The 25,358-nt window shown below is 52.8% G+C and overlaps 5 protein-coding genes across 5 annotated transcripts; all 5 read right to left on the bottom strand.

Annotated features, from left to right (window-relative positions):
• Nucleotides 1-34: 34 nt before the first annotated feature.
• Nucleotides 35-1,040, bottom strand: LMH87_007866 (uncharacterized protein; the record flags this gene model as incomplete). The annotated part of the gene is made up of 3 exons (XM_056200429.1): nt 35-107; nt 170-720; nt 792-1,040. The coding sequence occupies 3 exons, from the start codon at nt 1,038-1,040 to the stop codon at nt 35-37; spliced, it is 873 nt and encodes a 290-aa protein (XP_056057736.1).
• Nucleotides 1,041-2,844: 1,804 nt separating this feature from the next.
• LMH87_007867 (uncharacterized protein) lies at nt 2,845-3,177 on the bottom strand (the record flags this gene model as incomplete). Its single annotated transcript, XM_056200441.1, has 1 exon — nt 2,845-3,177. One exon carries the CDS (start codon nt 3,175-3,177, stop codon nt 2,845-2,847), a length of 333 nt encoding a protein of 110 aa, XP_056057737.1.
• Nucleotides 3,178-3,512: 335 nt separating this feature from the next.
• Nucleotides 3,513-4,162, bottom strand: LMH87_007868 (uncharacterized protein; the record flags this gene model as incomplete). Its single annotated transcript, XM_056200453.1, has 3 exons — nt 3,513-3,534; nt 3,612-4,051; nt 4,130-4,162. The coding sequence occupies 3 exons, from the start codon at nt 4,160-4,162 to the stop codon at nt 3,513-3,515; spliced, it is 495 nt and encodes a 164-aa protein (XP_056057738.1).
• A 2,352-nt stretch (nt 4,163-6,514) lies between these two features.
• LMH87_007869 (uncharacterized protein) lies at nt 6,515-7,159 on the bottom strand (the record flags this gene model as incomplete). The annotated part of the gene is made up of 1 exon (XM_056200465.1): nt 6,515-7,159. The coding sequence occupies one exon, from the start codon at nt 7,157-7,159 to the stop codon at nt 6,515-6,517; it is 645 nt and encodes a 214-aa protein (XP_056057739.1).
• Nucleotides 7,160-12,105: 4,946 nt separating this feature from the next.
• On the bottom strand, nt 12,106-12,606 carry LMH87_007870 (uncharacterized protein; the record flags this gene model as incomplete). Its single annotated transcript, XM_056200476.1, has 1 exon — nt 12,106-12,606. One exon carries the CDS (start codon nt 12,604-12,606, stop codon nt 12,106-12,108), a length of 501 nt encoding a protein of 166 aa, XP_056057740.1.
• Between the last annotated feature and the right edge of the window lie 12,752 nt (nt 12,607-25,358).

The raw sequence follows: 25,358 nt of genomic DNA on the forward strand, positions 1-25,358 counted from the left end.
GAGTCCAAACCCATGTCGCAGCGCTCTGTGATATTTATCCTCGGTAGTACCCAAACATGGTGTTCATCCGCGTGATTTGACCAGCTGTAAATTCATTGACGCAAGAGCTAATGAAAAGTCAGTGACGGGAACAAAGAGCAAGTTATTCTTTCTTGAGATGAAAACGTACTTGTCGTTGTAGCCCATAATGTTGTGAATGGGATCATTGCCAGGCAGATTCTGGCAGGTGTCGGAGACGGAGCAACCGTAGTCGGCTGCGTACTGCGCCGGTGTATCGTCAACCTGATCGCCAACTCCAGAGCAGCCGTTGCTAGAGCTGTCGCCCCAGGGGTGGATCAGGCCAAACCAGTGCCCAACCTCGTGGGACGTGATCTTGCCCTGGTTCCATGGCGAAAAGTTTCCTCCGGGCATGCTCTCGACATGCAGGTTGCATCCATCGTTATAAAAGACGCTGTTATAGTTTCCATTATCGGGGTAGTTGCAGTATCCCGTCAGTTTGTATCCGGTGGCGTTGTCGACGATGCTGTGGAAGTAGTACAGGTTCAGGTCGGAATAGGTGCCCTTGCGAAGCGATTGTTTGAGGCTTGTCAAGTCCCATGTCGTTCTAATGTCCGACCATCTGTAATCGACGGTGTACGACACATCTTGAAGGCTGAACTGGTAGCCTGTCGATGCAAAGTTGTTGTTCAAGACTTGAATCTGCTGATTTACAACGTCGCGCTGTAGAATACCCGTTAGCAAACATTTGGTCCTCGACCTGTTTCCTCTCCCACTCTGGATAATGCACATACGCTAACGTAGCCACCGGAGCGTGTCTGGTCATAGGCGATGATATGAACCCACGTCTTCACGGTCCTGGACGCCCTCGCATTGACAGAGGCATGAGCTGAAGCTGACGCTTCTGCGACTGAGGCTTCTGCGAGAACCTGAAGATATTCCTTGCTCGGAGCCGGGTTACCGCACATGGCCGGGCGATCAACTGCCACGGCTCTGCATGTTGCAGCGGCCACAAGCGAAAGGAAAAGGTGTCTGAGCTGCATCTTGAGATGAGAGTTGCTGCGTCGGGATTGAATATGCTTGGAGATAGACTCCTTTCATTTTTTGCGTCGCTTCATCGAGTATATATACGCAGTAAGTCTTCCGTCCGGTGTCGGCTCGTCGCCGTATCATCAACTTCCTAAACAGAGCTGGCTACGATCCAGCGATACTGTTACATAACGACTACAGAGTTGGAGCAAAGTGTGGCTTAACGGCTGATTACCACTTTCTCCGATTGATTAATACTCAAACTTGCAGCCTATTTTAGCGCATCCAACAGGCTGGGCGGATTGGCGACCAGCTTCCCGTTGAAGCCATGAACGTGTAGGCTAGCATTATGGGGCCGTTCCGCCCACCTTACTATTACGGAAGTTGGTTTGAAAATGGCTGACTGCAAGTGGCTTGCGGGGGGGTTTCTAGCGTCGAATGATTACACGGGCAAGTGCAGATACCAAAATCGATTGCCGCGGGCTGCAACCTCACGGCAGCTAACTAGCTATTTGGGGCTGCAGAGTTGGAAATCCGGGCAAAACTGTCCGCGCTAAAGCAGGTCTCCTTGGCGAAATAGCCAAGTGCTAGGACCAAGAAGCACTCGGAATTGATAGTCACCGAGGCATAGCGGCTGAACATTTGATTGTTGGTTGGCCGAGTCTGTCAAGAGGCTTTCGGGCTGAGCTTGGCCCTTTCTTTGTCGACGTCGACCGCGACCCGCCATCGCTTGGACATTTCTCGAGATGTCACTTTTGAGAACGGTGCTGCCATCGAAAAAGGCAGGACGCTTCATGTCGTAAGGTTCCAGTCCTCTTGCTGCCCAAACACTGGACCGCCAGCACTTGCCATGACGTGTAACAAGGGAACTTGGGCTTGAGAAGCACTCGGGATCCTGCTCATCGAAGCGAGTCATGACACATAGCATCCCTCCGAATCTGGTCACGAGTAGCTCTCTGGCCTATTTCTGGTCGACTCCGACAATGTTAGCGCCGGCTCTATCAATTACCCCACATCGGGTTCTCCGCATCATCAATCTCCAACACAAGTGCGATGGTCCGGCAGAGAAGTGTATTTGGAGTGTTCCGGGCGAGGCAACGCGCGGTCACAGAAAATGCAATGGCAACAATCCACGTGTCGCCTTCTGAACGCCTGCGAACTTTGTCACAGTCGTGTGAGAGAATGGCGCGTGAGAGGCCGCAGAGGGAACGGCTTGGCCAAGGCTCCAGGCACAAATCTGCAAGATCCCCGATGCCGCCTGCATGAGCAGTTGTTTCTAGCTTGTTGAGGCTGTTTGTAGCGAAAATCCTCTCTAGTTCGCATTTCTCATCTGATTGTGATTACGCCGCTCATTTACAAATTTGGGGGCTTCACGCGCGTGCGGGGGACCTGCCTAGCTAGGCAAGCGCTCTCCAACCTCTTGGCGTCGCAGCTGGAAATTACGTTTGTAAGTGACCTCTTGCTTTCGTAAAACATCGTAAACTCTCCATCGCGACATCGCAGACCTTCTCCAGAAAGTGGCAAGGCGGCGTCAACGTGATGATGTGGCACTGCGTCAGGAAGCACGGAAGAATACGATGGTGCCCGGGAGTTTTCGTATTCTGCGGATTGAGTTGGGCGGGAGCTTCGGCGCGCCGGCAGCGATGGTTGACAAATAACTTGGTTGACGAGCGGATGCAACTTTTGCCACAGAGGATGTTACGCCGGCGGCCTTTCTCATAGTAGCTGAGGATGTGGACAAAGCCGCTGTGGCGGTACTTGTGCCAGTTGTGCTTTGTACACCACAACATACGCTGCCGAAGTCGCCTTCAGAAGCGTCTACGCACCGACACAGTGGTGGTTGACAAATAGCTTGGTCGACGAGCCGGAGGAGTCTTTGCCGTAGAGGACGTTGCGCCGCGGTCCTTCTTGCAGCACCTGGCAGTGTCGACAGAGGTACCGCGGTGGTACTTGTGGCAGTTGTCTCTTTTCGTACAGCGGCGTGGCCGAAGTCACTTTGACATCGGCCACGTACGTCTCGCACTGGTCGCCGTAGCAGCTGCCCTCCATGCGCTGATTTTCGGGCACTGCAGTGGACGCAATGACACGACAGCGGAGGAAGCGGCCGTCTTGGTGAAGTGAGAGACGGCGATACTCGAGTTGGTCGGCCATGTCCTGTCGAGTTCCATGATCATGTGCAGAAATTCGTCGGAAGAACTTCCAGCAGGCCTAATCGCTCCTTTTCTCCATTCTGGTGTGGCACTGACAGTCCTCAGATGGGGGCTAGTGTACGACGCTGCGGTGTAGCACTTTGCGGATGATGCCATCGCGGTCTATCACATCGCTTCACGACACAAATCTCACTTGCGAATGACAAAGGCATACCAGTATCAGGGTGCTATTTTCATTATTTGCTTGCCTTCCTTGTAATATGATACTATGCTTACTCTGGGCGAGTGACTGGAACTTGATCGATAATATAAGGCCCTCGTCCTTGTACGTGATCTCTAGAATCGGGAATAGGGAAGCCTGAGTTACAGCATCAGTACATGTCAGAAGAAGTGATGTAAGCAGTCTCTCAAGGCCGAGGCTTAGAAAAAACGCACCATTTTCCTCGCAGGGTGATGACGGCGTACGAGTCCCCATTCTCCTCGTCCTCCCTTTCGACCTTGGCACTAAAGTTGATGGCGCTCATGATGCCGTCGCCAAACTTTTCGTTGAGGACCGCCTTGAAGGAGTAGCCGTAATTCTGCACAATCTCGTAGAGGCGGTAGATGAGCGGCTCGACGGGGGGCATGGGCCCCGCGCGGCCGCGATCCGGGAAGCCCATCATCTGGGCGGCGAGGGTCTCGCGCGGCACGCCCAGCAAGGCCGACAGCTTGGCGACGTCGTCGGCCGTGGCCTGCGCCTGGCCGTAGAAGAGCGCGGCACAGGCGACCTCGTTGCGGCCAATGTGCGAGGCAATCTCGGCAAAGGTGAGGCCCTTGGCCGTCTTGGCCTCGAAGAGCACCTGGCTGTGCGCCGGGAGGCGGCTTACCATGGATGTCTGGCGGGGATGGTCGTGTCAGCAATTCTTGCTTTGTGAGCTGCACTGTGATGCTGGGATGATGTGCAAGGCACGTACGTCAAGACTGGCGAGTCTGTTTGCGTCGGACATTTTGATGCGTTTGGGCGTAGAATTAGAAGACGGAATAACGGTGTGTCGGAAGCTGCGCTTGAGGTATTGCTACTTGGATCAGAGCTTATGACGGCAATGTCATCTGCGGTTGTTTGAAAGCCTCCAAAACACCGAATTATCTCCATCACCCGGTTTGGCTGCGGGGAAGTCGGGGAGGGGAAGCTCGAGACCCCGCGCCATGTTCCACTCACATCCCGATGAAGGATAAGAATGGTGGTACGGGAACATGGATATCGCCACAAATCTTACTCTCCTTTGCTGATAATGGGCGCTTTATTAGGCTGCGTAATAGAGCGGCCGGACTCTTCCACATGTGATTGCAATTTACTTGGAACGTCGTCAGGGTCCAGTATCTGTTCTGCATCTGCCGACGAGGTCTTGGAATGCACGCCGCGCCAGCATGTCTCATCCAGTGTTTTGCGTCGGTCATCGAGCCCGATCCTCGAAAGACCGAGGACTGGTGCGAATGGATGCCTCACTTGGAAAATCAGGTGTGCTGTTCCAGGCTCGACCATGCAATGCCGAGTAACAATAGCTAGGCAGAGGGTGTAGTCGTTTAGATTGGGCGCCAACGCAAAGGCCTCAAGAGCATTCGTGACGTGGACGAGTCCGCAGCCGCCAATGAGACGTGCAATGCGCAGACGAGCACTTTATTTTCGTCCAATGATTTGCGGCAGAAGGAATCAATATGCAACGCCACGCCAGAGAGGAGCCGACCACCCCGCGGATCGCGAGAGGCGGTTTTCTTTCCCGTGCTTGGGTTCTTGGCACCTGAGACATGCAGCCTGTCTCCAAGATGGAGAGGAAAAGCAAGTATGCGACTCGCACGCGCTAAATAGCATGATAGACGGAGGCAGAAGAAATGAACCAAGCTAATAACCCTGGGACTTCGTTTTTGTTAGATTTTTATTTATTTTTCTTTCCTTTCTTTTCTTTTTGCAGGCAGGTAGAAGCGCCCTGGTTGGCATGACGAGCGGTTTATGCACTGGTACAGACGCCATCGCAGCCACGTCCGAGTGGGCAAGGATTCGACAGAATACATTTATTTGCCTGTAGCATTAGGGCCATATTCAATATTGATGGCAAAAGCCTTTGAAATGGCCTCCGCCGCGCCAACGTTGGGCCCACACAAAACTGCAGATGCAAGTTTTATGAAGACTGCACAACTTTTGGGTGTGAGCCCTTTTTACTGACAGACGCCCTAGCCCAAAGAAATAAAAATAAAGAATCGAAAATAAAGAAGAACAGAACTACGCAAACGTCCACCATCCCTTGCAAGGCGGAATTAACAAACAGTCCAAAAGACGGTAAATTAGCATCCTTTTCGCCTCCTTCCCTGCACAATGGAGCCTGGCCCGTTCGAAGCGCTCCATAAATAAGACCAGTTTTCAACGACACCGCCTGAGCAAATGAGCGGTGTTTGTCAATGTCGTTGCTTCTAGAATCCTTTTTCAATATATCGAAATTTAGGCTCCGGGCTTAGATTTAGCAGCAAACAAAAGCTCGGTGTGGAAAAGAGGAGCCCTGCGCCATCGACAGCACCCGGGTGGCTCCGCGATTGGTCGGGGGACAGGGAAGCTGGACTGTAGAATGTGAATATCCATCGTGAATGGAGCCCGGCGATGCAGTGTATCGGTATGGGCATGTTGAAACACTGAGTCTCCGAGAAGCTCCATCGTGAACTTGTCAGAGGGAGCTTGGAAGCTCTGGAAGCTCCTGTGGATCCTCTCGACGTGGACGTTTGACAGCCAACACAGCTTTTGGTGCCACGACAGCATCAGCCAACTGCAACCGCCAGGGTGCTCGTGTCGAACAGCGTGGATCACAATCACACGCCCTCTTACTCCTCAAAGGCCCACGGCCGGAACAAAGAATACATTACTACGGCCATCACACGCCAAGGGAACAGCTTGCAGGGTGTGCTTCGCACCAGCAGCTAGCTAGATTCACTCCCTCCGAACAAGTTTCAAAAAAAGCATTCTCTACTAGACAAATTTCCGTCTAGTATCGGGTCAGACGAGATGATGCAGTCATTCCTTCCAACGCTATCTTAAAAAAAATTTCAAATGAATGCCTGCAATGGCAGGCGAGCCGCAAAGTTGACGGGATCGGCGGCCCGTCGGCTTAGCCCGAGCCTAGCGCCGCGGCCGGTCATCGGCGCAGCCATCGCACAGTTCCCAATCACATACACTACAAGACAAGAAAAGCCCACGAATGAGCACGAATTAAGAGGAATTGAACATCATTTGCGAGAAAAAAGAAAATGGCAATCTTAACCCGCCCGTGAGAAAATACACAATCTACCTTCAGTTACCTACCCGGCCTCTTTTGCTAATCATCGTCCGTGGTCAAATCCTCGTCATCTGCCCAGTACGCGGGCTGCTCGACGATGCCCTCGCACGTGTGCAGCACATCCCACAGCCCGTAGACCGCCGGCTGGATCTTGCTCTCAATCAGCGCGTTGTTCTCGTGCCACAGCCTGCGGAGCGGCCCATTCTCCCACCCGGCCGCCACGAGCATCTCCTCCCCCTCCTCGGGCCTCACCGGCGGGACGCGTCGCCGTCGCCACCGCGTCCTCGACATCGTCGGGCTCAGGAAGTGCTCCACCACGGCGACGGGACTGCTCTGCTGCAGGCCCTTCCTGCGCAGCGCCCTGACGAGGCGGTCGAGGTGGAGGTGGACGCCGTGCAGCGTCGCCGTCTGCTGGCTGTCCTGTAGCCGCTGCTCCCAGCAGACGGCGGCGGCAGCCCGCGAGGCGTCGTCCCCGGCGGTGGCGAGGCCCATCCGGGCGGCCCAGATCTGGAAGCGCAGCAGCTGGTCGCCCATGCTCGGGAGGCAGACGACGCGCTGCGGGAGGCCCATGGCGCGCTCAAAGAGGTCGTGGACGAGGATGACGCGGTCGGCAACGGACACGCACGACAGCTCGGCTGTGGTGGCGTCGAGGAAAGGGTGAGTCTGGCCTGCGCTGTGATTCATGGTTAAAGGTGCGGTAATGGTGAGTGACTTGTTTCAGCAAGACAATCTTGGAAAAGCAAGAGGATAAATGGCATGGTTTAATAGTCTAGGATCATGACGCTGTATGCTTCATCATTCGACTTGACGATGCCTTTGGCAGTTTGATTTTAGAACAAGGCTTCTTTCACATCGTCTGCTCTTTCTAAGCCCAGTCAGACTTGAAGAAATTATCCTTCTTTTACACCTTTGCGCTATTGTAGCGGCTTTGGGCTTTACCCTCAAAGGTTTCCTCCCAACCTTCGGTCCTTTATTCTTGACTTGTCCAATGTATACAATCATCTTGTTGACTCGATGAAAAGAAGAAAAGAGGGGTGCAAGAGCTTGACTTCAAAGCCAAGTGCACATACAACGCAAGTGTACATATACAAGTGTACATACAACACTCCAAGGCAACACCGGTACTGATGGACCGGATATGAACGGCGTGCCTGCATCAGCCGAGACAAAGGCCAGGAAGCAGTGGGGGGCCAACAAAAGCAACCAAGAATGGTTCGTGCAGATTCATTTCAGCACCCGGGCCAAGCGCCCAAGATAAAAAAAAATCGAGACGAATGGGAAAAAAAAACCCCTTTCATCCCTGAAAAAAATGTCACCAAGGGGCAGAAATTGCTTGATTGCTGCCTATCCACAGCGCAAAGTGGTGCCCGTACAACAAAAAAAAAATTACTTGGTCGTAATCCATGCTTTCATCCCTTTTGAAAAACTTTTTCCGAACCCCGGCTCTGCTGCCTGGCGGCTTTGCTCGATCGATCTCATTCGGGGCAAAATTGCTCCCATCCTCCATGACGCTTGCCAGGGGTGGCCCTGCTTTCTGTATTTTTAGCAAAGTAATATCATTCCTCGGCATATTTTTGCTAAGAAAAAACATTAAAATTCTGTTTTTTTTTTCTTGGCCCCTTTGTGCTAGGGACCCTGGCTGGCTGCTAAGCCCCCCCTGGCGGGCTAGGCATGACTGATTCACCGTGTGTCGCGTGCAAGTTTACAGTAATAAAGAAAGCTTGTGCTTTTTTCGTGAATAAATGGCAACTTTTTATGCCATTATACCTCTACCGCTTACGCAAGAATCAATGCGCAATTATGGATGAATGCCGGGTATAAAAGACATGCTATGATGTGTGCATCGTTTCAGCAACCCAGCCACATATAGCCTTGTAGCAGGGGACATACAACCGCAGATCTCGGGCTTGGTGATGGACACGGCAGAGAAAAGAGTTCTGGACGACTACGTTTTTAATGCCGCAGCTTTACGCCCACTCGTTTCATCCACGTTAAACATGGCTCCCGGCAGAAGCCATTGGCCAGAGGTCAAGAGTCGAGAGTCTGCATCGGACGCCCCCAGGGAGCCGATCGGACAATTGTGTTTCGGGCCTTGTTTCGGGTGGCGAGGAAGCTTTTGTGAGAGACTGGTTCAGAGGATGCCACGTTTTTTTTTTCTCAATAAAGCATATTGCCAATTAATTCGCTCAATTGGTCGTGTCTTGAGGGAATTAATCCAACATGTAAACCATGTTGCTTGTCTGTGATGGTGACGTCGTGCTGTTTTTGGGTAGCCTCGTTGCCACGGATGTGTGCTGCAGGGAGGGCCAATGTCGCATGCCCACGATGCGAGAGGGCCGATCTTCCCCGTAGCAGTGCATGTACATCAATTCACGCAAAGACAGTCGAGAAGAGGATTATTCCACAAAAAAGAAAGCAAAAAGGCTGGCCGAGTGGAACAGGTGAGGGTGGACAAGCAAGTGTTGTTTGATGCACGCATCAAGGGGGGGGGAGGAACAACGGCATGACACGGAGCGGACGGGACGGGCCAGGCACACGCGCTGCAAGGGAGACGGACTGAAATAACGGCCATGCAGGGACCTAGGCAAATTTCTGCACAAAACGACAATTATCGTGTCAACTGAAATTAACCAGTTGTGTAAATTTGTGCTGTTCTTGCTGTCCTGTTGGCATGGAGCCTTGGGCTGCGATGCACGTCGCGCCCCAACCTACATGCAAGCTCAGCTTATCAACGTTACCTCGCCGTGTCCCTCTCCAATTGGGCGAACACCATGGTGCGAGTCGGGATGAATTGCTGACTGCTGTCGGCGACTCGGGCTTACACTGCATACATAGCCTGGACGCAAGTGCATCAGCAGAGTCGCATTGGCCGTGATTATGGCCTCGATATCGTCACTCCGGATTTCCATCCCAGCAGGCCGAGGTTGGGCGCAGGCACCGCGCATCCAAAGCTCTCTGCCAATGAGCACGCTGTATGTGATGGAGCCAAGCTGGTGCTGTTTGGTTTCATGTGCATTCACAGCATCAATGCAGCATCTCGAATCAGCGTCCAACTTGCGGGTGCGCCCAACTGGCCCCCCTCGCTTCCTACATTACGCTTATGAGACAGAACGGCGCAGCATCGCAGTCTCCTATTACACCCCTCCATCAGTGGCAACTCTCCAAATTGAATTCACCTTTGTTAAACGGCTCTCTCTTTTACTTCCGAATCCGTAGCTAGCGTTGCGCTTTTCCAATGCAACCCCGGTTCTCGCACCCGTGCATGGCGCAACCCATTCTCCGCCCCCAAGCAAACAAAGTAAAAAAAAAACCCCCCAAATTCATCGGAAATGTAACCCCCCGTAAAAGTTTTCACAGGTCGCTAGGCTCCCTTGGTGGTAGTTTTGGGTTTAGGTCGAACGGGCCAAATCTACATCCCGCAATTGTCAGATTTATTTTATTTTATTTCTTGCCCTTCCTTTCCCCAGCATAATTTAATTTTAATTCGAAATTCTTGATTTTTAATGTTCGCTCCATCTTTTTTTTTTTTCAATCCTCGGACGATTTTGATGCTGGGCTGCCCATGGTAGGCGGACAACACCGGACGCCATGGCTTGCCCAGACTAGGTGAGGCTGAAGAAAAGGGAACGGACGCATTGGCCGTGCCTGGCCCAATGCATCAAGCGATGGCTTTTTCTTCTTGCCTTTTCATTTCTGCTAATCTAGCCGAGAATTTAGCTTTTTTTTTTTTTTTTTTTTTTTTTTCACATCGTCTGATTGCTTTTTCGCCACCCGCGCATGCGAGCTGCAAAGAAAGCCCAAGCCCAAGCCCCGAGTGCGTTGTGTGTTTCGGCCGACGGATGGCGCCGGACAGATGCGGATATCCATGGCTCACACCCTCTCTCTCTCCGTCTTGCTGGTCAATGCTTCTGCTTCGTCTGTCCCTTCTGCCCTGGTGAAAGAATAGTATTCCGTATTCCTTGGTGCTTGTGTTTGCCAGCGCATTGTGCGTTTCAAAGCAAGCAATAATTGGAAGGCATTAATGTCTGGTCTCTGCATTTCCTCATTCGCTGGCTACTTGTAACAGAGTGGACAATTGGGAGGGGGGAGGAAGAGGGTTTCTCCCCGCTGCATACACGTGCTTAATGATGATACGATATATGGTGCTTCAAAATGCTACGAGTTGACGGAGTAGCCTGATGCCAGGTTTGCGTGCACCAAGGACTGCGGCGCCCCATCATCACGGCGTCACTGCCCATACGGCTGATTCACCGATGATTACTTTTTTCTCCTTCACGGTGCACCGTGTCACTGAAAAGACCAAGTCTGTCCCCGGCCCCGTGTGTCTGACAGACCCGATTCCCGGAACTCATGCACACATCCATCATCTTTTTTTTGTGTGTGTCCTCGGGCGGCGAAGGGCCAGACCCATGCGCGGGTGCATCGACATGATCCTTCCGCAAAGGGAAATTCACATCGGGCGCCACCACTTTTGTGCAACATCTTGTTTTTTTTTTGGTCACTCTCTCCCTGGCATGGCACGACCACACCTCGGTGGAAGAAAAAAAAACTTTGCAGCATTTTGGTGTAATCTCGTTCCTGGCGCCAGCATTCTTTCACACTGCCCATCCCTCCATCATCCCCTTGATGAAAAATTTTCACATGTTCCATCTGAACCCTGGGATCTCTTGTCAGACATGCAGGTTCCGCTTCGCCTACCAAGTTAAGCTACGATCAAATGAGAAAGGAACTTGTGGTGAAAAATTGCTTGCGGGTCTGAGACAGAAATCCATTGCATCGTCGTGGCTTTTTCCCAACGTAGGCAGTAACTAAATAACGCTGCATGTGTAAGAAAATGCAGGACCACGGAGAAAATCTTGGCCCATCGAGATCCAGGCTAGGCCCGCCTCGTCACAGTCATCATTCCATCTCCCTTCTCAACAGTAAGCACAGTTTTTATTACTGCATACAGTCTCACGTCCAGTCAAAAGGCAGCAGAAATTTGTAGTCAAAGAAAGCAAATAGCTTGCTTGCTTGTGTGTGTGTTTCATTCATTCTCTGCTATCTCATGAAAAGCCATACCGCGCCGGGTCATGGTCGACTGAAAAAGTTGCCCAATTTCGTAACAATGAAACCCTGCTTATGCTGTTCAACATGGTCTGCCAACTCCTCCTCTATGTTTGATGCACAAGATAAAAATAAAAAAAACACTCGAGGCTCGGTTGCAGCAGCCCAGAAAAATATCAAACCAAGAAACTCCAGAAACCGTCCAGACGCTGCTGAGCTTCTCTCAGTCACACGCCCAGCGGTGATTGCCCCAACATGAGAAATGAAATGCGAAATAGGATATTATAATGAACAAGATGATTTTGCTTTTTTCTGGTATGCAAGGACGCCGTTGTGATGCCCGTCTTGGTACAACAAATTGGTCGCTAGGAAAACAGTGTGTGAAAGAGTCAAGGTTGTAGTCGTCGTCGTAAGGTGGTAGATGTGATTGAGTAGTGAGTAGAGTGCGTGTCGTGGTCATGTAGAATGTGTGGTGTGGTGCGGTGCGGTGTGGTGTGGTGTGGTGTGGTGTGGTGATTGGTGTGCATGTCGTTGATGAACCCTGCCCAGTGGTGTACAGATGTCAAAGGTCTGAAGCTTCTCCATTACTGAGATCGTCGTCTCTGCATGCGGACCTGCTCAAAGGACACGGCATAGGCCTGCAGCTCCCTCTTGGCACCATCGGACAGGCGGGAGGCGTCCGAGGAGGTGCTCTGCATGGAGCAGAGGCTGCTGTGGGAGCTCGAGGGCGTCAGCTGGCGGAGGGGCAGCGAGTGCGAGGCTCGTTCGGAGCGCAACGACGAGTAGTATCCGAGCAGAGGCTTGGCCGTGGGCGTGGTGCCGTACGGCTGGGCGTTGCTAAAGTCGTATGCCGGCGAGAGGTAGAACTTGGAGCGTGCAGCAGGGCGGGCGCTGGTGGCCGGAGCGGCGGTCGACCAAGGGCCCGACGTGGGAGCGAAGCCCGGAGAGCTGGCCTGGGAGGATGGTGATGAGGGCGACTTTTCAAAGTCGGCGAGGCGGCAGGACTCGGAGCAGTAGGCACCGCCGTCGTGAACCTGCTTGTCGCAGGCGAGGCAGAACTGATGGGTCCAGAGATCGAGGCTCATGATGACGGTTGTGTGGTGTTTGCGTGGATGTGTGGATGTAGTAGTAGAATGAGGACCTTGTCAAGGACCAAATCGAGCTACCGGTTCGAGGAAGAAAAAAGAACGGCTGTCGTGGTGGCAGTCGTGATACTCTCGAGGTGGGTGGTACGTGGATAGGTGACAGCAAGGTGGTGCGAGGACCGGAGGTGCAGGTCAAAGGTTGTGGTGAGCTCGTAGCAAGCGTTGCAATCTCGGCTGGTGATTGTGTAATAAGAAAGGAAGGTGAGATGTGAAGAAGAGTAAGAGAGAGTTGTGGTTGAAGAAAAAGCTCGATGAGGAGGATTGGAGTCTGGTTCGAGGAGGAGGGCAGCGGCGTGTTAAAGTAGTGAGGGTGAATTGTAGCAGCACCTAGCACCAGACCACCACCACCACCAGTACCCAGTACGTTGTGCAGATGGCGGCATGGGAAGTGGGCTGGGCCAGGTGGGTCCGGTCTTGGGAGGACTGCAGCCTGTGCAGGTCAGGACGGACAAGGGCCACACGGCCCAAGACGAGAAAGTTTTAGCGCTGCGTACCTGCCTACCTCTGCTGCCGTCATGCGCTGGGAGGCCCCGTAAAAAATAGAAATAATATCGAGCTAGGAGAGAGACAGGCGGGCGGACGTTAGTACGGAACGGGCAGTGATGGCTCCAGGCCAGAGAGGTAGCGCTGTGACAGGGGTGGAGGTGTGCTACAGTGGATCCTTGCCGTGAGGAATAAAATGGAATAAAATAAAATGGGACAGAAGGAAAACACAAAGTCCCACATGCCCTGCAGCAGATGGCGGCCAGTGTGGATACACAGCTGCAACCCAGCTTGGGGGTGGGCACTTGATCGCCGGGGGGAGGGGGTGCAGCTGCACTACCTACGGAGTACAGTCAAGCACAATTATGCCACACTGCACAATTTTTTTGTAACTCTCCCAAATGTTTAAGCCAGCGGGACGGTCTAGACGGTGGTGGGCGTCGCGGGGCGGCCGGTTCTACCGTTTTCATAGCGCGCCGCTTCACCACTCAGACAGAATCCGTGCAACGACTGATTTTTTTTTTTTTCTTCCTCACAGATTAGAAGAAATGAAGAAGAAGAAAAAAGTAAAAATTCTTCTTCGTCACCAGAACCGGCTCAAGCCGGGCAGCCGGAAAAGGTTCCAACGCGCAGACAAAGTGAGGCGCTGACGACATTTCCCACCGCAGTGGTGTGTTTTACGGGGGCTGTTGCGTGTTCTGACCCCCTACAACAATGCCCTGTGACGGGACAGTGGCAGCTCAGCTTGCGCCGCCGTGGGAGCCGAGTCTGCCACGGCGGCTGCCAAAACGTCCCACGCATTGGATGAGGTGACTGTTGACTGATATTACGGACCTGGTGGTGCAATTCTGTTTAATGCTACGGTTGATGTAATTTTTTTTTTATTCCTCTACTCTTTACTGGAAGCACATCCCTCGTTACCCAGTGTAATCCTTCTCGACCTCCCCCATCAGGATAGAGTTGGATCTGCTTCCCGTCGATAGCGCAAGAAGAGGGCCCAGAGAAAACGAGTCAACACTCTGTAAAAAGAGTCACCCAGGCCAGCTGTTCCCGACATCGGCCGCTTTGCTCATACTGCCGTGCGTTTGTGACGGCGTGCACTCCCGGCATTCACATTCCAAAAACGCATTGTGCTCATCATCACAAAAATAAAACAAGTAGTGAACAATTTTCATGTACAAGTTCTTCATTCAACCCCGTCGGTCGTCTGCCTAGTGTCTTGGGGGCCATGTGGTGTCCTTGTGTATGCAGGCCTCGTCATGCACGCTTGTCGCCCCGAAGACTGGCACATCAAGGTACGGAGTACAGACAGGTACGGATACAAGCTGACGCCATAACATCACGCAACACCACACAGGTACCAGGTGCCGCTGCCAACACCTCACCCTGCACCTCTTTTTCGACTTCTTTTTTTTTTTTTTGTGTTTGCCCCGTGGCTTGATCGCTGCATGCATGCATGCGTGCTGGCGCGCGGGTTTGTCTCTCCATCATCCGCGAACCCCATTACGCAACTTGCAGTCCCCTGCTTCGCACACGGCGTGACGGGTTTCTTCATCAACACTGTCCCGTGTGTGCCACCTGGAACTACTGGTAGAGATGGTGCCACTAGCCAAAGCAATAGCTTCCCACATCAAATCAGCCACCGCATCCGCAGCGCACCCAACAAAGGAATGCATTTCTGCGACGTCTTGGCGGCATGCTGCCCAGCCCACAAGGCAGCGAGACAATCTGCTCACCAGGCTTCCAGGCTCACAGCACGCTTGTGTCGGAGGCTGCCTTGCCGTCCAGGCCAATGGACCCCGTTTCCAGTGTCTCCAGTACTTTGTTGCTTGACCACACCATTGCAGACACTACGCAGAAAGCGTTGCATCGTTTTTTTTTTTGGTGGTGGCGACTTGCCATGACCCAATCATCCGTCAGCCCCAAGCCACCACGACTTGTTCCATTTTCCTGGGCGCCAGCCATCGTGGCGATGGTCTGCGGCGAGGGCCAACTTTTCTCCCCCCCTCTCCATCTCGCTGTGTGCCTGCTGCGACCCTGTGTGCTGGGTCGTCGACTCTGTATGGCTGCTGCCGCGATGCCACACACCTTTTCTTGTGTGCGATGTGATCTCGGGGCAGGTTTAGGACCAGTCTGCCGATGGCCATGGTGTGTTGCACTGAGGAAACATGGGCCGAATAAACCTGTCTGGTTGCCTGCTCTCAGGAGATTCGGTTTCGCCACTACTTGGCCTACTACAGCAAGTCGTCGCATTTTTCCCGCGTATCTGCCCATCAGTAGGGCCACCACCACCACCTCCGTCACCACGCAGCGGGCTGGGCAGAATGGGAAGCCAGATCGGCGACCAGGCTATGGTTGGTGATAAGGGCTCGATGATCCAAGACTGCCGACAGCCAGCCAATACCGGGTCTCGAGGATGTACAAAAAAAAATCTGACTACGCACGGGTCTCGCCACTTGTTGAGCAAGATGCGCATTTGCTATTCGCGGTACGCTGGAATGCGCAATCTTTTTTCGCACCGCGGATACTGAGAGTGCACTCTGCTCATCACTCCTTATACCGGCACTAGCAAGTCTAGCAAGTCCAACGGTTACTCGCTAGGCCGGACGGCTTTACTCGAAAGAGCGCTGCGTCTCGACTCGGCTGTGTCATTCATGTCTGGAAAGCTGCACGGAATGTTGCCGTCGCGGATTTTCTGTATTGCATCCAAAAACGACGACCTACAGACAGCCATGCAGAAAGGGGGCTTGATGCAGCATGATGCAATGCGATGTGCTGCCCGGCAACAAAGAGACAAGGACCAGAAAAAAGAAAACTTGGCTCTAATACCCGTAGCCATGCCGAGATGCAGTGCGACGCTGCGGGCCATCGTGTGTGTGGTTGTGTAGATGCGCCCATTGGACTGCTGTTAGCACTCTTGATGGGCGATGCACATCCTGACGACAGTGGTACTGGTACAGCCTGCAAGCCACCACCACTAGGTAGAAGCAAGACCTGTTTGACGACCCCTCGCCACTCAGATCAAAGACCCCGGATTTCCTTCGTGCAAGTTCGAGGGGGCAGGCAGGCATCCCAAGCGCGCCTCGTTTTCCTGTTACCCACAATGCGGCGTTGCCTGTCTGTCTTGGGGGAAAACGCAGTGTCTCTGGCTCACGTTGCTGTGTGTTTGAGCCAGGCAAGATTACAAGGCGCGCCACATACTTGATGTTTGTGCCAGAAAGCCATATTTATTATTGCCCAACCCAGGGGGCAGACCAGGTAAGAAATCTCGGACAAGTGCCGCGAAACCTCTCGAGCCGGTCATCTTTACAAAGCGTTGCAATGATGCCCAGCCCTGGAGCATGACCCCCCAAATCCATGCCGATACCCTCGTCGTGGTTATTGTTGATTGCGTCTGCCGTATTTGACCTGTTACATTCCCCGCGAAGAGAAAAAAAAGCCCATGCATCGTGGCCTCGTCCTGCTCGCTGGGCATCTGGGCTAGACTGGGGGGGGAGGACGAACTAGTGATGCAATGCCAGCCATCCCCTTCCCAAACGCCAATGAGCGACGATCACGAAGCGAACTTGCAGCCCATCAGACGCCACCACATATTATTCCCTTGTCCGCATCCGCATGCTTCTCCGCACACCTGTAGTAATGCGATGATGCTACTGAGTAGTACTGGTAGATTTGAAAGAGAAGAAAACTGGGGAGGAGGAGCGCAGCTTCGCTTGGAGCATATCCCAGACCCGGTTTCTTTGATATTAGCGTGTGCCCGTCTGGACTACAACGCTATTGACGAATCACAGCGTCCTGCCAAGCGGCTTCTCCGCATTCAAATCTCTCCCACCCCGTCTTTTTTTGGCCCTCTTTCCCGGTCTGTCTGCCCCTCGAGTGGAAAGGCTTCAACCCAACCCCACAGAGCTGATTGCTTGGCCCCCTGGACTTTGTTGAGCCGGGAAGTGAAAAGAGAGCAACATTGGGCTCGGGAAAGGACTGCACATGATTGCGGGGGAGGCTTGCAAAGGAAAACAGAGGTACGGGCATGGGGTTGGAGAGAGGGTCCCAGACAAAATGCAATTTACGACGGGGGAGGGGCCGATCAGAGGGGACTCAAGACAGACACACCAGACACACAGACACCAGGCTAGCGGTCGTCCACGATGGCGGCGGCAGCGGCGGCGGATGCGACGGGAGGACCAATCTAGCAACCGAAGCAAGACATGAAAGCCCGTCTAGTCTTCTTTTTATAGTCTCGGCAAGTCATGCACGCGAAACAGACATTGCTTGGGGGTTTGCTCAGTAGTACCCAGTAGTCAGACAACAAGGCACGTAATTTGTACGAGTACGGAGGCACGGAGGGAGCTGTCGCCCGTTGGAACCTGCGCCGTTTTGTGCGCCGGACCTGTTATTTGCTTTTTCCTGGCGATGCCCAGCACAAAACCTCGCATGGCAGTGGAGTGTCCCTCCGCCCCAAATACCGCATGCCATATCCACTGCCATGCTGTTCTCCAGGATGCCATTGGGGCGTGGGGGGGGATTGGAGATGCGCCCCCCAATTAATCCATCCTTTCCCAACCGGCAGAGGATCATAGAAAAAGAAAAAGGAATAGCGAATGAAAATGAATGGGGGTTAAATTGCCAAAGCTTTGTGGAGTAAATTCCAGTGTCCGCAGGTACTGAGTAAGCCAATGAAGAGTGCCTCGCCACATGGCGCTGAACAGTTGGGCGAACGGGAAAAAAAAAGCTACAGTAGATTCTGCGTTCTAGCCCCTGGTTCCTAAGCTTCTGCGCCGCCTGGTCAGATATCCCATGCAGGACCAAAAATAATAGAACCGCTCAATCTATCTCTATGCTAATGAGAGCCAGTCGTGGGCGCCACCATCGCCCTCGCCCGTGACTAACGCTGCGTTGGGTGGCTTTTTGACTGCGCGGCCTTTTTTTTATGGTGTAGAAGTGGCAAAAAAAAAAAGAACAAGAGATGGTGGGAAAAATTCTTTCCTTTTTGCTTCTTTGCGAATCTCCTTTTTTTCGCTAGTTTCTGCAGACCCGTTGGGAGGCGCTCGCGTGGTGTATCGTCCGCGGCATGCCAGTCCGGAGCGGGAGGAAAAGAAAATAAAGCCCCCTAGCATGGAAAAGCAAAAACTATAGGCTGCTGGAGGAGGATGGTCTTTTTGGATCGGGAAATAGGGTCAGAACAAGTCAATATCGTCTCATGTCTATAACGACTCTGTGTTATTGAGCTCGATTTCCTACGGGTTTGGTTTTCTGGGGATGACTGGATCCCCCGCGGGGGTTGAGCTGGGGAATTTCGCTGGTCCACGATGGACGGGTCAAGTCGAGAGCAGCAGATTTTTTGTTGAAAGACCACAGAAACACGACTTGTGCGCTCGCGATGCTTTACTTTTGTGGCATTATTTCCCCGTGTCTTGTTAGACGTAACACAGCCATACACAGGCTGCTGGCTTGTAATTCACAATTGTGCGAGGCGTGTCCAGAGTGTGCGCAACAAAACCACCCGCTTCCCCTTTGACAGGCCGGCCCGCCCCCTGTCCGGTGTGGGTTGCACAAAAAAAAAAGAATAAAAGAAATCCCCCGCTAGCGACAAAAAGAACAGACAAACGGGAATCTCGACGCTACCCGTTTTTTTGAGTGTTGCGCGGCGCGCGCGAGGCTGGAATCTTGTCTCTATCCGGCACGTTGCCTCGAGTCAGGGCCGCGGACAAGAGCAGTAATTGTCAGCCAAACTAGATGCACCTTTTGAGTTCACATCGTCTCTAGCGGACCAAAAAAGGCGAAACAAAAATAGATTCACGTTGCCGATTCAGATTACTCTACACTCGTTGTGGCAGGGTGAGATTTAGTAGGAGGGATCGGCAGGCCCCCCCCCCCTCGCTGCTTCAGGGAGCCAGGGCAGGCGTAAGCGCCCAGCAACGCAGGGCTGCGAGACAAGAAAATAATAACTTGACTTAATACATGACTTTTTTTTATTTTGTGCCACATTCCGGCGCGCTCGCGCACTGGCCAAGATTTTCCCAACAGGGGCAGGAGAGCGGGAGCCAAGACCTCATCACGGTGGGATTTTGTGCAAGAGTCTCACAAAGCAGCTCGGGTGAACAAAGAACCGAATTGAAATGAAAAAGAAAGAAAAAAAAAAACCTGCAGCTTCTGGCAAGGCTCGTTTACTGTCACTTGGACGGGTGGCTTTTTGCCTCTTTTCTTGTCGGGCCCCCCGCTAGACCAGAGCTGGTACGGAGGTACACTTTGCCGTCCAATCCGGACAAAATCCGCAAAACGAAGTTCTGGAGCCAACCCGCTGGGAAATGGAATGAGGCGTTTGGCACCCCAGCAATTCTCCGACGGCGAGGCTACTTCGGGGCTGTTCAGCTCCAGATAGTGCACAGGACAACTTGCTTAGAAAGCGCCGCAGCGCGTGCCCAAGACCAAAAAAAGAGGCGTGATAAAGCCTCGTCTAGTAGATTTCTTCCTGCCCTGTGCGTCGTTGGCAAAATCCAACAGAGGGGCTCAAAACCTAGCCTAGGATTAACAAGGCAATTTTTGACGATTACTTTGACGAGGGCGCCCATGCCATTCAGCACGAGCCATCATCGGTCGACGGCCGGGCATAGCCTACTGTCTTGGTAATGACGACTTCACACGACCAAAACCTTGCCAATTCGAAAAGAAGAGACAAATTGGAAATAGAATAAAAGCCACAGCCAGGCAGTCAAAGACATTCACCCAATAACCAACAATGCAAACCCGGTTTCCCGTATTGTAGGAGGGGGGGGACTCGGCACAGCCCGTGCGAGGCAAGATGGCCGCATGCACAGTGACAGTGGGCAAACCCCCCATTGCAACCAACCCGCAACAAAGTGGTGTGGCAGGAGGACGGCCTGGTATTGGCTCAACGCGTTCGTGGAACATTACGGTCGGCTGGACTGACTGACCTCGAACCATGCCGATACGGGTGCGCTGCCGCATGAGAGGTCATTCGGACCTCTCGACTCGGTGGGCTTGGCGGCGCTAGCAGCAGGGCTTCAAAGGATGGGTTGCTGCTACACCACGGTGTGAGTTGAGGCTCATCGTCACGGGAATAAATGGTTTGAATAAAATTGCACAATAAGCTCAGCAGTGGGAATAATTCAAACCACCCCCCCCTGCATGAAAGAATAACCCATGACGGGCACGGATGTATCAACAGCTGAGGCGAAACGGACAAGCCCGGGATCACGGCGCGCAAACCACTTGATCAACCTCAGCCTCACGACCACCAGGGGGGGTTCTTAATCCAAGCCAAAAGAACAAAGAAGAACGGGCGTTGTGTGGCAGCTGGCCTAAGTTGCTAGTGGCGAAGAAAAGGTCTTGGTTCATTACGCAGGCCAAGGGCGCAGGGCCAAGCCTTGCACGCACACACACATCAAAGGTGTGTGTGTGCTTGGCAGGAAAAAGAGTTGGTGGCTTCTTCTTTCATTGACGGCGGCATCATCAATCTGTCCGAGTCTGGCGCAGGGGTTGGCCGGTGGCGTTTGTGAATCGGAACATTGCCGAGCGTGCAAACGACACGACGCAGCAAGACATCTGTGTCTTGTGTCATATGTACATGCAATGTGTATTTGAAATAAAGTCTGAAATAAAAATAAAAGATGTATTATCAAAAGGGCGAGCTTTCTTCTTGAAAGGGGTGCGGCGGGGGGGGGTCCTTTGCTGAAACGGTGACGATGGAGTCGCGGGCGGCAACGGTCCGTGTCTTGTTAGCGGCCGCCCGTCAGTGTTGCTTTCGCTTGACGAGGCTTGCATTCAGCTCCTTCGGTCCCGGCTGCAGGGTCATTCGTCGAGAGAGAGAGAGAGATACGGAATCGCCCGTTTCTGTGTTTCTGTTTTTAGGTAGTAGTACATATGCCCTTCAAAAAATGCTACGTTGACTTTTTTATTTTCAACGATCCGCCATCAAATGGGTGATGCACGTCACAATCTGCAAGGGTCTGTCATCCTCCTGGTCCTTCTTCACCGTGCAGCCCACCGGAGACAGACCGAGCGAGATTGAGGCGAACAAGCAGGTTCATGCAATCATCAGGTTGGACTCAGTGGGCGCACGCTAGGTTCAAAGCCTCCGAGACAGTTGGGACAAGAGACATGAAAAAAAAAGCAAATACGCAAACCCTTTAGCACTTTGTGTGGTTATAAGTGCGTTGGGGGCGGGTGTTGCGGTGCGATGATGCCCACGTTGTTCGTTGCGGGCTGGGACTTGTCATGAGGCAGGCTCATAAGTACATGAGTCTGGTTTGAAAAAAGATTGTGATTGTACCCTGCATGCGTGATGTGATTGAATCGAGAATGAATGTGTAGTACTGCAGAGACGAGAGAGAAGGGAGAAGAACAAAACCAGTGCGTATTCCAACAGCACAATCCACTGGTAATAGAATGCCATGGACTGCTGCAGCAAATGAAGTTATGCAAAGCACAGCCATACGATACTGAGGCAGTAAACGTGCGCCATTCCACTACTTGCAGATGTTGAGTGAAAACAAACCCCGCGTTATTGTATTGCTGTCCAAGCCTGCATGTTCGCGCTGCGTGACGCGGCGAGGCAAGTTTGCTCTGCAGCTAGAGGCAAGCAGTCTTCTTACATTCTTACATTCTTACGTGCAGCATTCTTCAAGCATTAACTGCATACGAAGTGTACTTGCAAAGCCCACGACTCTTCATACCACATATCAATGCCCAACCAGAAAGCTGGTTGTGAGAAACACGAATGCGTGAAAGAACAACCTGATGCAGGCGACTACCCTGTAGCCTTCCGGTGCTTGTAACATTCTCCTGTGCTGCTACGCCAACTGGCAAAAGACTAGGCATTAATCTCAATGACGAGCATTAACCAGGAGTCCAACCATGGCTTATATAGGTAACTAGCCCTCACGGCTGTTACAGTGCTCGCTTATGCACAGCATCAAGGCATATCAGCCTCACTCTCGCCACGACCGCGCTGGCGTTGACAGCATAATGTCACCATCTCGGCAAAGTCTCCAGGAAAAGTTATGCTCGCCTACAATCATAGCCCGTCATTCTCAACGATTTCATCCCCGCACACCTCCTCCCCTAGCATCATCGTTGGACCTGCAGTGCAACGCACGCTACTGCCGTCCAACATGCAACTAGACAAAAAGGCCACACCAACACCACCAGCGCTAACTCGCCGTGGCTAGAGCTCCCGGCGGGCGGCGCACCAAGGCGACAAGTAGGATTTGGGCCTCGCCCAGAGTATGGCTGCTGCAAGACGCACGGATCGGAGAGCGGTTTATTATTAGAGAGCGATTTTTCTCTCTCTCTCGCGCCCATCGTTTGACGTGGCTCCCTTGGCTCATGCATGGCGGGATTGTCAACCCATCGAGAGAGAGTGAAAAAGCGCACCAAAAGAGCCCGTTTATTAGCTCAGGAACGCTGCATATGGCCTCTCTGCCTCGGCTCCTTCCTGGCCTTGCTCGGGCACAGACCCTCGAACCCGGTTGAGCACAGCGTTGGGCCAGGAACGACAGGGCGCCTGGCGGCCGTACAGTCTGATGCCAAACTGCGGATTGCACGTTCCTCGGCACACGGCATCTTGCAACTTTCCGTTGCAGTACTACGATCTGGGATTCGTTGACTAATTCTTTGAATCTGATTTCTGATGATACGCATTTGGAAATGATAATAAAGAGACTGCGATATCATATGCTTGCACCCTCGGAGGCCGGGTAGCACCGAATGCACCCCCCCAATTCCCAGCCCATTCGGACCGGTGCTACCCTTCAAGGTCACTCGTCCGGCCGGTAGCTTCTTCGTTTCGCGGCCGCGCCGATTTTCTTTGTTCTGGCAAGGGGGCTCTCTTTTTGCTCTCGGCCGTACTTTTTTGCCCAAGAGGAAACGTTACGGGCGCGGTGCTACGCTCGAGTAACACGGCGACTGACACGGTGTGGTTGAAATCTCGTAATAATTCAAGACAATTTTATGCCATCGCTACCACCACCTTTTTTCTATTCTTCATTTTTTTTTAATAAAAAACTTTTCATTTTATTTCATCTTATTCTAGTCCTTGGCGGCTGTTTGGAAAGATCGTCCTTGCAGACCTTTGGCCCACGATGCCGTCATCACTTGTCCACTGACGAGGCGATCGTCGCTGCACTCGAAACCGCACTATTACGTTTTGCTTGATGTCGCATCGTGAGCTTTGCCCGTGCTGGCTGGTGCTCGGATGGGGCCGACAGTTTTTCATTTCTTCGTGCACCAGTTTTGGAAAATAATTTCGCTCTCTACGTCATTGACCCCCATTTTGCAAATTACATGCCGTGAAACGGTCTCTTCAGGGCAATCTCAATTATTGCCTCGTAACTCCGTCAAAAGACCCCTCTCCCCACTGGTTTGCTTCGTTGCAGGGCCCGTGAAGAAACGGCTGCCCGTGATTCGACGGGTCGGGCTTCTTGACCACCAACTGGCAATGTCCCCGTAAAAGCGTCGTCACGGCGCGCTTGGCCTTCCCGTTACGGATACCCGGCGCGGCGTGTCAAGAAGAAGCTCATCAAATTGGCAAATACGCTGTGCACACGGCGAAGCTGTCAGCTGTCACGGCGAGCCTTCCGACACCAGGTCCCGAGGTCACACAGTCACAATCAAGTACACAGTGGTTATCAGCCAGGTAATATTCTAATCACCATGGTCGCCTATCTACTGCTGGAGGCTTGGGCTGTGCAATTGGCTAATCACTGATATATGCTGATCGCAAGATATGCTATCAATGCAGACCCTTGAGTGGATGTATCATTTATGACGGCCCGAGGGAATCAATTTCAAGTATTGGCATTTTCGGGCGCCTAGGCCGCCCACACGATGTTTGCCTCGTCTGGCCGTCCACGTTGTACAACATTACGGCATCGCGCGCCCATGACACAACATGCACGTTGTGCCAGCTCAATGACATATCACACCGGCATGGAGAGAGGATGGCGGCACACGAGAGCGAGTGCAGGGTTTACTATCCTGGTCCCAGGGTTCTGGATCCAACAAGCCTCCTTTTTGCTTTCGCACAAACGTGGCGTCGTGCGTGAGGCAGCGCAGTCGACAGGGCTCAGGTTCAGCCTCGTGGTGCTTCTTCTTCAAACAAGTGCTGCCCATCTTCTGCTCCGGCAGGTCAGCTCCGGCCAAAATGATGGAATGCAGCATCGTTCTCCGAGACATGTCCCGGGCCTGCAAACTAAACAATACGGTGATCTGCCACAGGACTGGGTTCGTGCAAGGGAAGGGAAAAAACAAGAGAGCCCCCGCGAGCTTAATATGCCGCCCATGCAAAGCCTCGCATCACGACCCCAACTGCCGACGCATAATATGATGATTTCCATGCCTGGCACAGGGAACGCCAGTAATCAGCCCAGCCTCATGGCGTCCTGTCGCAGAACCAATGCCGTTTCGAGTGTCAATCATCGACATAGTCCAGCATATTTTTCATCACGCCCCCTTCTAGAACGGCATCCTCGGACGTCCCGGAGGTTCAGCGGGCGGCGGCCCTCTTGGATAATTCCAACATCTCAAACGACGCAAACCCACGGGCGGCCCTCTTGCGCCCTCCACCCAATAGCTGCCCATGATGCCTAGCGCAGCCTTGGCTCAATTAGCGGACACGAACCAATAAGCTGACGCTCCTCAGGGAGGCTGTGGTGAGGCGCGCCCAGAGTAGAGTGACCCTCCTGGCCCTCCCAGCCCGTCCAACGAGCCAGGGGTGACACTGCAGGCGCCCGTTGCACCTCGACATGGGTAGCGTGAAGCCACTCGCTTGCGATCTGATCTGTCAGTTTTTTTTTTCCTTCCTGTGTGCTTGCCCCTGTCGGCTATACTGAGCAGGATTCAATATATTTTTTCTCTCGCTCGAACGCCACCTCCACAATCCGCCGGGAGCAGTCTCACTCCCGTCACGACACCACATGGGATGGGGGACTGGCAAAAGTCACAAGGTTGCAGGGGCTGGATGGCGCGTCGCCCATAATTATCCCGTCCCGTGGGTTAATTTTGTGGCCACCCATTTTTATTTTGTTTTTATTCTTGGCCGCTTGCTTCAACGGTGCAGAGAGAGAGTCGACATCCCTGTGGCGAGTTGGTTCGCCCTCAGCCTCGCTGCTTTTAGCCCTCCTGAACAGAAAACGCCACCGGTGCATAAATTGGAGCACAAGCATAAGCAGATGTGCAAACGAGCATCTCAT

This window comes from Akanthomyces muscarius (assembly GCF_028009165.1).
Source record: "Akanthomyces muscarius strain Ve6 chromosome Unknown contig_15, whole genome shotgun sequence".
Classification (NCBI taxonomy): Eukaryota; Fungi; Ascomycota; class Sordariomycetes; order Hypocreales; family Cordycipitaceae; genus Akanthomyces; species Akanthomyces muscarius.